Consider the following 12,921-nt stretch of genomic DNA (forward strand, 5'->3'; position numbering starts at 1 on the left):
GCTTTGTTGCATTTGATGTTTTGACTGTTTTTAAACTGTGTGACAGTTAGCACTCTTTATTGCTTGAGTGAAAGTACAGATACTTCTTGTTGAAAACTACTCCAATAAAAGTAGCTCAGTCAAAATACTGAAGTATTTGCAATAAAGAGGTACTTAAAGAGTAACTAAACCCCTGCTTTCTCCTGACCTGCCACGAGGAGGGAAAATAATAAAATGCTTAGCTTATGGGCGGGGCTCCTGAGGAGTCCCTGACTGCAGCCTGCAATTCGGGGCGGCGCTCAACTTTCAATAAACCAATCGCGTTCAGACTTACTCTAACCCTAACCATAACCTTAACCCTGACCCATATCTATCTTCCTTGTCTTTCAGTTGTCTATGTTTGAAGCATGGATTTCTTTATGACTTCAAATAGCAGGTTTTGTAAAAAATGAAAAGTCTACATTTTCTATTCAATTAAATTAAACTTTATTTATATAGTGGCAATTCAAACAATAAGTCATCCCATTCTCAGAAAAACAAGGTTTTTTTTGCTTTTTCTGCATTTCTCTCACGTCGACTTTCCCGACCTTCCTGGTTTTGCCATGGCGTGTAGATGATTCCTGCTGATATCAGATCGGATCGGCCAATACTCCAGGCTGCAACAACAGTGTCGTATCGGAAGTGAAATAGTTTAGTCAACTACTGTAAATGACATCTGTTACAGATATACTGAACTAAAAAATAAAACAGAAGAGTTCATGCATTTTTTTAAAGACTCAGTTACCATTGATTATATGATTAACCTGATATGAGACGGTACTAATGTTAGTAATACACACAGACAGATTTGATGTGATCCGTGTGCAAGACCACATGATCACAAGTTCTGATTGAATTTAGTCCCATGTGACAAAATTATAGTTTAATTGAAGAAAATGTAAATATATTTTGATATAGTTTTCTTCAACATACGATTTTAAGTTATAGTCTGGTTATTATTACTTTACAAAATGTAGTCGACAAAATGAACACAGCTTTTACATTGCAGGTGAAGCTGTGAAATGCCTTTAAATTGTGTGTTTGTTTAGGAGTGCACCAGTACAGAGACGCACACAGACTCTGACCAACATGTGCTCAATGAAACAGAAGAATGGAAAGAATAAAGAAGTGGAACTTCCTGGAAACCAACGAGCAGGACGACTGTGCATCTGTGTTGCATTGTGTACTATTAGCAATGTGTGAGACTCTGTGCCTGATCACCACATTCACGTGCGTCCATGTGTACAATGATGGCGGTACCAACCTTCGACTCCACTGTGTATCAGACACATCTGGTAAACTTTCTATCAGAGTGAACACTGTGTGCAGGAATAAGTCTTTTTCAAATGTATATTTATTAATATAAGATACCTCAAATGCAAAAAAAATATTTTCATTGCACTTTTATCATCCATCCGTCCACTTCTTTTTTTTTAACTTTGTCTGCACAGGTCAACGCTACAAGAAATGCAATATTTCTACAAAAACAATGCATCTTTTATTTTTGCAATTCATGCATAATTGTGACCATCACCAGCCCTCCCTGAGGAAGAGTAAGAAACACTTAATTAAAGGGAGAATATGCAGTGTTACACCTAGTTGAGGGGGAAGGGAAGAGGGAGTCAGGGTAGGAAATAGAAAGGGTGGGGAAGAGTCGACTGTTTTAGGGTGTGAGTGAAATGTGATATTATAATTGTGCATATTGTCCTTATTGTGTTGTGTAATCAGTTGATGATGAGTTTATATGTCATTGCACATGTTACAAAGCAACAGAGCCACGAAATTACATTTCAGTTTCATCCCGTCCAAGAAAACAGTGTGGAGAAATTAAAGATGATGACTCAGCACCCAGCTTAAGTATAATGGTGGTGGCCGTGAACAGAGGGAAGGTACACCCTGGACAGGGCGCCAGACAAACGCAACAACTCAAATTCACTTTCACATTCACTCTTGTGGGTGATTTAGAGACTAATCAACTTGTCATGTTTTTTTGATTGTGGAAGGAAACTGGAGTACCAGGAAAAAACCAGGAAACACTGCTGGCACTGATCCTATCTTTAACATTTGGGCAATTTTTGTTGGCACGTAGGAAGAAGCCGGGGTATCCGGAGAGAACCCAACATGGAAAAGTCACACAGTAATCTCACAGTCGTCTGTGAGTTCATCTTTTTACGTGCTCTAAAAAACAAAATGTCACTATTCTATATTATATTCTATATTGCTGGCCCTAATTTATCAAACTTGAAAAAAAAAAACAGGTGCAAATTTGTGTGCCAAACGTGCACTCATGCCCACTAATGTCAAACAAACACTGTTAAGAAAAGAAACCTAACAGATTTTCCAAGATTAAAATCTGCGTTTTCACAGTGGAGCCAAACAAAGAAGACTCTGTAAAGGATTAGCTATCGAGCGGTTGACGTCTGCCCCCCTGTGAGCACTGTGAACAAATCTCACCGCAGATTTCTTGGAGAGACACACGGAAATATACCATTTATATCAACCTTAGTTGTCTGCACGCTTGAGGCACAAAAAAAAAACATTAAAAGAAATTATCGCTTGAAAACCTACTTTAGGCCTACTTTACATTTAAAAGCATAAATGAGGTCCCTTAATACTTAATCTGGGTGCTGTGTCACTCGCTTAAATTTCTCCACACTTGTCACCAGACTGGCTGAACTGATTACACAACACAATCAGCACAACTATAACATCACATTTCACTCTCGCCTTAAACCAGTCGTCTGTTCCCCACCCCTTCCATATTCTTACCCTGACTTCCTCCTCCCTGTTCCCTTCCCCCTCACCTAGGTGTAACACTGCCCTCTCTTTTATATTCCATGGAGAGGGCCATGGTTCCAGCGTTCCCCTTAGCAGTAGTGCTGTGCGTATTTTGGGTGGTTCCTCAGCTTCTTCTTCAGATTGACATTCTCCTCTTCAGCCGCTGACAGCAACTTACTGAGGCGCTCGTTATCGAGCAAAATCGATTTCAATTCCTTCGCCATCGTCATCTCCCTCTTCCTATCGTCATCAGTTTCATTCTAAAAAAAATGGCAAACATTCAAGAAATGTAAAACTACAGAGGGGAATGTTGAGGTATTTTAGGATTCAATGAATTTTCAATCATAAATATGTGCAATTGATGTTTGTTTACCATCAGTTAGTTCTGAGGTACTTAAGAGTTGGATATAATGTCTGAAATTGCACCTTTTTTTTCTTCTTCTTACCCTGTATAGCTCAAATATTTCAGAATCCATCTTTGCTTTATCAACAATTTTCTGCTGGTTCTCCAAAGTGTCGCCGTGGCCCATTTTGATAAAAGTGAAAAGGCTCTTCCACTTGTAGATCAGCGTGTTGATCTTACTTTTCCTGAAGTTGTTCAGGTCAGTTTTTAACTGCTGAAACACTCTCATCTTTTCTGCCAGAAGCTCTATGAAAAATAAGAAGTGTTGGCGTGAGTAACACAAAGTCACACTTCAGTAAACAAGAAGTACTTACCTTCATAATCTTTCTGCAACTTATTTTCAGTCCACGCCATTTCCTTTTCATGGGCCTGTGCAAACATGAACCAAGTTAGAAGTTAGAGTTTGTAGTTCAGGCTGAGTATTAACATTATAAAATGATATTCATATTTATACACAAACATACCAGTGAAAGTTTCTCAAACTGGGCTCTTTGTGCGACGTTGGGTGGTATCATCGTGATTGCCACAGCTTTTTTTTTAAGCTTTCCTTTTACTGTCTTGTGCTTCTGCTCGACCTGCTCATTCATAGCAAGACCCTCTTCCTTCATCTTAGCAATGGCGTAGTGGTTGTCCCGATAGAGGAACTTCGTCTTCAGCTTACACATCTGGTGTGGAGGGGGGGGGGGGGGGGGGGGGGGGAAATCATTCAGCATTCAGCAGAAAAATTTGGTTTTGAGGTTTAGTTACTCTTTAAGGTCAACCTTTGACAAAAACTGACATTCGATACTTTTATGTGTAGATTGGTGCAGAACTACATGTGAAAATAAATAGTGTTGTACATATTAAAAGGAAGTTAATTTTGGGTTTTGTTTGACCTATCTAAGGCCTGTAGCTTTGGTTGATTGGATTTGTTTTGGGGTTTTTTTAAGGAAACATAAAATATCTTAAAAATAGAACCTGTTTGGAAACACTGAGTCAAAGAGTGACAATCCTGTTCCTGAAATGTTACCTTGAGCTCCGCGAGGTGTCGTTCTTCGTTCTCAATCATTTGCGATTCCACATTCTCGATCTTGGCCTCGACCTCCTCTATTTGCCTTTCTGTATCTTCCCACATGTCGTTGATTGTGTAACACTCCATCTCATGGAAGTGGTTTTCCTTTCGCTCTCGATCCAGCTCCTCTTTCAGTTGCTCAATGAGCTCCATATTCTGAAACACGGAGAAGATGTATCACACTCATGCAATGCTCCTTTCCGATACTTCTATGTGTAGAAACTAGTGATAGATAGATAGAAGTTTCCCAATGCCAAGAAAGATTAATCATTCTACTTTACTTAATAAGATGCATAGATGTGTTTTTTTTCACAATATAACAAACAAATGGTTGAAAATTTTCAAGCCACGCTAGGCTGTTATTTAGGGTTCCACATAATGACGTGTCAAATGTCTCATATTCTCACAGCTAATATGTTTTTCAGAGGAGACAACATTAGTTCTCTTCCCTCCAAATTTCTATTCATTGATGCACAATGCTAGAGTGGGGTTTGGTGCCTATGTGATAAGGTTTACATTAAGCAACAAGGTCGAACAGACACCGCGTCGGGGAGATATTCTCTCCACACACACGCACGTGGAACTTTCTTGCTTTTATAGATTGATAGTTTTTTTTATGTGTGCAGTAGAAGTATCGGCATCAGGAAGTACACATATCCAAGTATGGGAAAGGGGTATTGGTAGATCTCTAGTGGAAAACTTTTCCACATTTCCTTTATATATGACTTAATTGAAGAAGTTAATAAAAATAACAAGAACACACAAAAGTATAAATATACACAGAATGACCACAGAAGCACACAAAATGACAACGAAAACATACAAAATAACAACAAGAATAGACTAAAGTATAAAGATAAACATGAATACAAAAACAAGAGTACAAGAACAACAAAAAAGTACAAAACAATTCACTTAAAATAAAATCAAAATAATACACCCAAGTACAAATATGCACAAAATGACAGTAACAACGTCCAAAAAACACAAAGAACAGAAATGCACAAAATGACAAATACACAAAATTACAGCAAAAACATAAAAAGCAACATCAAAAACACGCAAAATAACAGCGAAAACGCCAGAAAAATATGCAACAAGACAAAAAACAGCAGAAAATTAAAAAAAAAAAACACTAAATAACTCCAAGAGTAAACACACACACACACACACTCACCTCCTCGTCGTTGAACTGGTCCTCCTGAGGCTCTTTTTTTGCCGATCCTTTCTTCTTTGGAGGCTGTTGGAGAAATTCAAAGGGAGTGAGTTACTAAAAAAAAACACTTCAAAGTTATTTTGAAGGTCATCGAGTTAAAATACATGTGAGAAAAACACTGGGGCATGTCTTCTGTTTCGTCTTTTGACACCAGCAAAATGAAAGTGAAACATGCCAACAGCAAAGCATAGAGAATATGATACAAAGTGATGCATCACATCACTGTGTTTGATCTGAAATGTTTTTGCTTGATTTCTAATCGATTATTCACCGTGAATATTATTGATAATATGATATAAGTTGATCTCATGTGGGCTGCAGATTTTAGTTTGTAAAAAACAAAATTTTAACATGATTGTGCCCTAGTTTATTATATATAAATAATATATATATATATAACAGTATGTAAAGCAACAAATGACCGATAACAGTACCCTGCAGGATTTTCACTTCTAAATTCCTTGATTTTGTGACCAAATTTTGTGTAATTGTTTGGCCAATCTTTGTGAGGAAAAACGAGGTTTGGGAAAATTTAGTTAGCGATTAAAAATGTTTGCAGTTGTGTGATAAAAACACAGGAAAATAACAGATATTGTGGAGTTTCATTGAATTATTTGGTAATGTGCATGATAAATAATGTTTTCTGTGTCATTTTTACTTTATCATGAGGGCCTAATTGGATACGCTGGAGGACAGGATTTGGTCCTCGAGCCTTGAGTTTGAAACCTTTGTTAAATCAACCAGAAGGGGATTATTTTGTTTTCAACATTTTTTCAGAATGATTTTTTTCTTCTAATCCTTAAAAACAGATGATAAATGAATTTTCCAGTTGAAATTTAGGAAAGTTTTGAAACCAGGACAAAAACTGGATTAAAAACGTTTGGAAATGAAATAAACTAAGTTTTTTTGTGAGTACATCTTACAGCGTTCTCATAATAATAACTTTAATAAACTATTATTCCAGGTTTCCTATACAAACATACTACTTTAAACCGTCTTTAGCATCAAGGTGAAAATGCGACATTGCAACCTTTAAATAAGTTCAATGTGTTGTACTTACCATTGTAGATCAATAAATTATACAATCCTATCAAAGGTAGACCGGTAGAAATATAAAAGCGTATGAATATAAGGTAGATCTCAAGAGTTCTATACGAACCAGTCAGTAGAGCCTGAACGCTATGATCAAAGAACTCTTCAGTCACTATAGCAACCAGTAAATACTAACGTCAAACAGCAGGAGGCGCTAGAACCCATAACAGCAGGCAGACAGAGGCTGTCATCAATAATTATGACGTATAATGGACCTTTTTCTATGACAGGGATTGGAAAGCTTTTATCACAGTGGGGGCCACAAAATATAATAGTAGCTAATCATGGAATAGACCAATTTGACCATTTCATTTAATACAGGACAAAAGGACAGTTTTTTTTTGTCTTTAATATATTTTCTGTTATTTTGTGTATTTTTGTTCTTGTTGTGTGGATTTTGTTTTTACATAATGTATACTTTTCTCCCCTCTTGTGTTTTTTTTTTTTTTTGGAGCAATTTGATTATTTTTGTGGTCATAGTTTTGTATATTTTCCTCTCATTTTGCATTTTTTGTTGTTGTTTTGCCTGTTTTTGGAGTCGATTTCAAATCAAACAACCATTATTAAAAAAAAATAAAAAATAAAACACTGAGCCCCCAGCACAGCAAAACAGCAGAACAACTCCATAAACTATAAAAACTACATAAAAGTCAACATTCCAACAACCTTTTGTGTATTTTTGTTGTATTTTTCTGTACTTTTCTGTGTTTTTTTTTGGAGTCACTTTGTGTATTTGAGCCAGGGCTGGGGTCAATTACATTTTAAAATGACAATTACGTCTTTAATTACCAACGCTCAATTACAACTCAGTTATGATTACTTTGACCAGCATTTTTTCCAATTATAATTAAAAATCCAATTATTATTTTCCCCCTGAAAGTCAATTATAATTATGTTCTCAATTACTTAGGTTCAATTACAATTACTGCCTTTAATAAATCCCGTAAAACTTAACCATCCCCTTGTGTTAGCTTTCTGTTAGCATCTCTTATGCTAACATAGTCAGCTGTAAAATACACTAAAAAATATTATCTATCGTCTAATTTGTTTTTCATCTTCTGGTTACCTTGTTAGCTAATCAATGAAAATATTGATATTAATATTTTTGGTGTTGGCGCCTGAGCCTCTTTTGTCTCACAGTCACAATACCCCTCAATTTATTTATTTTTTTATTTTTAGATCCTTAACTAACAAACAGGTAAACTTAAAATGAAAGATATTTTAATAATTGTAGTCAGAGTAGGCCTTTATGTGTAAGCCATAGAACTGTAACATGGTTCCCAACTTTTCTGTTTAACTACATTGTAAATGACAGATTTGATATAATTTCCATGCCAATTATAATTACAAAATCAATTATCTGAAGTTAATTATAATGCAAATACAATTATACAACAGCAGCATATTTTTGTTGTTCTTTTGTTTGTTTTTGGGGTTATTTTGTGTATTTTCTTGGACTTTTCTATGTTTTTGGGGTAAGTTTGTGTGCTTAGTTTGGTGGCCACACAAAAGTTTGTCAATAGGCGGCGTGTGGCCCCTGGGCGGTCAATTGCCCATATCAGGCTTAAACAATAATACTTTTTCTCTATTTTTAAGAAATATACTTTTCCACATTTTTTGCAGATTAACATTAACATGAGGCTTTATTACTGTATAGTGTCCTTAGTGTTTTAAAAGGTGCTCATGCTTTTTTGTTATTATTATTAGTATTGTATATAGTACACTGACACTAAAGAACAATGCGATCCCTAGTCGTAAAGAGAACTACTTCTTCAGAACCAGCCGCAGCACGTGTAAGCGGGTGTGTGCGCGTGTGTGAGCCAGTGACAGGAGAGAGATCACTTCTCCTCCGACCGTACGTTAGCATTCCTCACTTTCATAAACGTTCAAAAACGTAGAAAGTAGCCAAATACGGCGCACAGAAAAACAGACGTAAATAACATCCATGCATGTTTGTATGAGTACTGAAGGGGGCGTGTTCATGGGCGTGTCTGACAAACTTGGAGTTTCTTAAAAAGACAGAGAAGCGAAATCGAGGCGTCATGAGCCGTGTGCTACAAAGGGAAATTTAAAAAAATATTTGGGGCATTTTCCCCAAAAATTTGGGTGGCATAGTCATTATGTTAGTATGCTATAGAATGGTACTATGTGCCTGAAAAAAACATGATACGCCCCCTTTAATGAGCTTAAAGGTCCCATATCATACTATTTTTCACCCATCTCTATTTGTTCTAAGAACCACAAAAACATAATATTTGAAGTTTATTTTCCCAAATTTGCCTGTTTTCCAGAGTTTTAGCCTCTAAAAAGTCACTTTCTGAGCAACTCTACACAATACAGGCTGATTTGCGTCTTACTTATGCATATTTCATGAGTGGGCGTGTCTATAGACGACGGAACACTGACTTCCTCCTCCCCGCAAGGTGACGTAGGGCCAGAGAACGGCCCGCCCTCCTCCCACCCACTCCGTCGCTGAGCTCATGCTGCTTTATAAACACGAGACAGGGCGTGGGGGCGGGGCGTTCGCTGGTACATACATAGACTGTAGAAAATACAGACATAGCTCTGCGCAAAGGATGCTGACATGCTCATCTTTGTGGGCGTGCATGTTTACATGTCAACCATGGCAGAGAACTTCTTCAGCTCAATTCGTCATCAATGTGGGAACGCGTCATCAAATTGGAGCGAGGTGTTTGGGCTCGCCCTGCAGTAAGAAAGGAGCAAATCACCTTCTAACGATTGAGGGAATCAATAAAAAAAAAAAACACACACTTTGTGCATGTGTATGCCCTAATAGCACTTTTATCATGTTTAAAGCACATAAAAGTAGATTTAGCGTAACATAGGCCCTTTAATGCCCCAATTTTAGATTTTGGCCCCAGTGAAAATGTAGTTGACGACCCCTACTGTGGTGTTTCCTCTTCCCTCCCCCAGGAGGCTCTGCTCTCAGCCCTTTGTTCCGTCAGAGGGAAGCTGAGCTTAAGCCCACTTTTCATCACAGGCTGGAAAAGAAGGAAAAAGCTGCCAAACCGAGCAGGGAGCACGTGGACGGAAGGGAAAGTTGAGTGACGCGCTTCGGTGATCGGGACCGGAAGGATCGGTGTTTTCCGGAGGAATGAGACAGACTGGACGCTGAGCACATCCTCCTCCTCTCCGCCTTTCTGCATCCGCGCTGGCACCGCAGGGAGTGGCTGCCATCCTCAAAGCCCACCGACCGGATTTCACCCACACCAAGGTGAGCTCTAAACCCTCATTTGTGTGTCTTTGTGTGCGGTCTGTGCCCGGGCTGGGAGGGACTGTGCGTCAGAGCACGTTGCTGCTGCCGCAGTAGCTGTAACAATGGACCCAACCGGCGTTGTGTTGTTGCTGCTTTGTCATCACCATCATCATCATCATCATCATCATCATCATCATCATCATCATCATCACTGTCCCTGTGCTCGTGTGTTTTCTCTGAAATCAGCATTTTAATCCTCAGCCATCAGAACACAGCAGGAGGTCCAATAGTCAAGGCCCACCCTCTACTAAACACCACCCATTCCCCCAAAATAACACCTGAAAACTCACTTTCCTCCAACAACAACAACATTTATTCTCCCTTATTATTCACATTCTTCCCTTGTGTCTGAATGCAAACGTCTAAACTACATGTGTGATGTTTACTACAGACTCTAACATCTCCTCTCACATGATCTGCAGGCCATCAGAGCAAAGCAGGACCCACAACAGTATCCCATTACTCCATAAGAGTACAGTTACTTTAGCAACACATCACTCAAATCAGGAGAACTAACAGGTAAACTTAATATGAAACATATTTTAATCATTGTTACCAAAGTAGGCCTATGTAAACCCTAGAACTGTAGCATAGTTCCCAGGTTTTCTGTGTAACTACATTGTAAATGACAGATTTGATCATTTCCATGCTAATTACAATCACAAAGTCAATTATTTGAACTTACTGCAATTCATTTATTTTTGTTGTTTTTTTTTTTTGTTTTTTTTTGTTTTTTGGAGGTTTTTTTGTGTATTTTCTTGGACTTTTCTATGTTTTTGGAGTCATTTTGTCTATTTTTGCTGGTGTTTTATGTCTTTTTTCTGTCAACAGGCCACATGTGGCCCCCGTGTGATCAATGACATATCAGGCTTAAACAATTATACTTTTTCTCTATTTTTAAGAAATAAACTTTTCCACGTTTATTGGAGTTTAACATTAACATGAGATTTTTTTTACTGTACAGTGGGGTGTTTTAAAAGGCACTCATAATTTTTTAGTTATTATTATTATTATTGTTGTTATTATTATTAGTAGTAGTAATAGTAATCAGAGCATAGCAGGACCCAGAAGAGTATCTCATTACTCCAGTAAGAGTACTTTTATGTATAAGTAAATGTATATACTGTATATGATATATCGACATAGATGACGATGCCGATATATTAAAAATAAAGATAGGAAACGTTAATCTTCGGCTTTATGAATGACTTATTTAATTAAAATTCATCCAAAACTCACAGAATCGTGTTTGTTTTTTAGGCCTGATGAAAGATTATGGAAGAAATGTTATTAGCATGCAATATTAGCATGATATCATAATATTAGAAAATTTAACGCAGAAATATGTTTCTGGCAAGACTTTATTGAGTCAAAAATATCAAGAATCATATTATATATTGTCATTTTGAGAATAATAAGAAATAAGAAATAATTTTTAGTTGATATTGCCCAGCCCTACAACATAGATAGACACGCCTCCTTATATAAAACTGTTGCTGCTTGTGTGTATTTTATATTTTATGAACTCAGCTGTTTGAGGTTAAAGGATTGAACAGGTGGATTAGTAGATCTCCACTACTGTATACCCATAAGAACGGCCTCTATTCCTCTTATCCCCCCCCCCCCCCCCACACACACACACACACACACACCGTAGCAGCTCACTGGGATGAGTTCAATACAGTAACAGAGAGCCTATAATTACAGTGTTGGTACAGGTGTCATCAACTTTCTTCATCTTCTCGAAGGTCCAGCCATCAGAAAACAGATGAAGGTCTAAAATCCAGCACTTGATTTCTAACATTCTCTAAAATGAAAATAAACTCTTACCAAACACCACGACGTTGTCGTGTTGGAGCGCAGTGCCTCAAAGACCTGAATACTAAGTAATGTGAACATAAAGATGGTGAGATCACTCCATTAATGCCAGTTTCACTTCTTTTGTCTTCTTACAGCTACACTCTGCTGATGCAAGCACTATTTTTTAGATGTTTTTTTTTTTCATGTTAATTCAACGTATTTTAAGGTCATCTACAAACAACAGGTGGAGACTTTCTGGATGTATTTAGTCTGAGTGACTCTATTAATGAGACGGAGCATAACAGCGCTCAGCTGTCAAACCAAACCTGTCTTTTAGAATCAGACCAGGACCCTTTTGCTGACTCGTGTCATGTGCTTAACCTGCTCTGGTCATGTTGATGTCTCTAAACTGCTACTGTGCACATCTTGTAAGCTAAGCTGTTTTTATATTTAATAGCTATCCTGGGTATCAGTTAGACATATCAGCAATTTACCTCATCCCCTTGGTCAAAATGAACAGCAGATATCTACGACACTATTCTTCCTTGGTTTAATTCTGATTACATTCACTAAATACATATATTTTATTTGAATGTATTTTATTTTTATCTTTTTTCTAATTTATGTCCATCCCACAGTTGTATATTTGCACTATTATCCTATGTTTGTATTTCTTTTTTGGTCTTTCTGTTTACTTTTGCTATTCTATGGTGTTGCTGCAATGTGTGAATTTCTTCTTTGGGCATCAATAAAGGTTTATTCTATTCTATTCTATTCTATTCTGTTCTATTCTATTCTATTCTATTCTATTCTATTCTATTCTATTCTATTCTATTTCATTCTATTCTATTCTATTCTATTCTATTCTATTCTATTCTATTATCTATTCTATTATCTATTCTATTCTATTTCATTCTATTCTATTCTATTCTATTCTATTCTATTCTATTCTATTCTATTTCATTCTATTCTATTCTATTCTATTCTATTCTATTCTATTCTATTTCATTCTATTCTATTCTATTCTATTCTATTCTGTTCTATCTATTCTATTCTATTCTATCTATTCTATTCTATTCTGTTCTATCTATTCTATTCTATTCTGTTCTATCTATTCTATTCTATTCTATTCTATTCTATTCTATTGTATTCTATCTATTCTATTATATTCTATTTTATTCTATTCTATTCTATTCTATTCTATTCTATTCTATTCTATTCTATTTCATTCTATTGACACAAATACAATACAGCTGCTCTGGTGCTTTTTTAGAAAATAGTTTTGG

The 12,921-nt window shown here is 36.7% G+C and overlaps 2 protein-coding genes across 4 annotated transcripts in view; one reads left to right on the top strand and one right to left on the bottom strand.

The window, feature by feature from the left end:
- Positions 1-482: 482 nt before the first annotated feature.
- On the bottom strand, positions 483-6,830 carry LOC114476090 (dynein regulatory complex subunit 4-like). 3 transcript variants are annotated; one of them, XR_003675532.1, is made up of 8 exons: positions 6,527-6,830; positions 5,428-5,490; positions 4,209-4,406; positions 3,664-3,864; positions 3,514-3,568; positions 3,243-3,445; positions 2,823-3,056; positions 483-635 (listed from the first exon to the last, which is right to left on the bottom strand). XR_003675532.1 is itself a non-coding variant. In XM_028467353.1 (7 exons), exons 1-7 carry the CDS (start codon positions 6,527-6,529, stop codon positions 2,886-2,888), a joined length of 894 nt encoding a protein of 297 aa, XP_028323154.1. In that variant the 5' UTR covers positions 6,530-6,830; the 3' UTR covers positions 2,808-2,885. The 3 variants fall into 3 exon arrangements, 1 of the variants encoding a protein (XP_028323154.1); XR_003675533.1 differs by lacking the exon at positions 483-635 and adding an exon at positions 1,487-1,561; XM_028467353.1 differs by lacking the exon at positions 483-635 and having other exon boundaries at positions 2,808-3,056.
- A 2,665-nt stretch (positions 6,831-9,495) lies between these two features.
- The window catches only part of clip2 (CAP-GLY domain containing linker protein 2), a 32,727-nt gene continuing 29,301 nt past the window's right edge, over positions 9,496-12,921 (top strand). The window contains exon 1 of the mRNA XM_028467351.1: positions 9,496-9,793. The gene's annotated coding sequence lies outside the window, so the exon portion shown is untranslated. The remainder of the gene's footprint in view (positions 9,794-12,921) is intronic.

This window comes from Gouania willdenowi, chromosome 14 (genome assembly GCF_900634775.1).
Source record: "Gouania willdenowi chromosome 14, fGouWil2.1, whole genome shotgun sequence".
Classification (NCBI taxonomy): domain Eukaryota; kingdom Metazoa; phylum Chordata; class Actinopteri; order Blenniiformes; family Gobiesocidae; genus Gouania; species Gouania willdenowi.

Coding starts and splice junctions, on each gene's coding strand:
- LOC114476090 (XM_028467353.1), bottom strand. Junction 3,865..4,208: donor GACACCTCGCGGAGCTCAAG/GTAACATTTCAG, acceptor CCTCCACACCAG/ATGTGTAAGCTGAAGACGAA. Junction 3,569..3,663: donor AGTTTGAGAAACTTTCACTG/GTATGTTTGTGT, acceptor ATGTTTGCACAG/GCCCATGAAAAGGAAATGGC.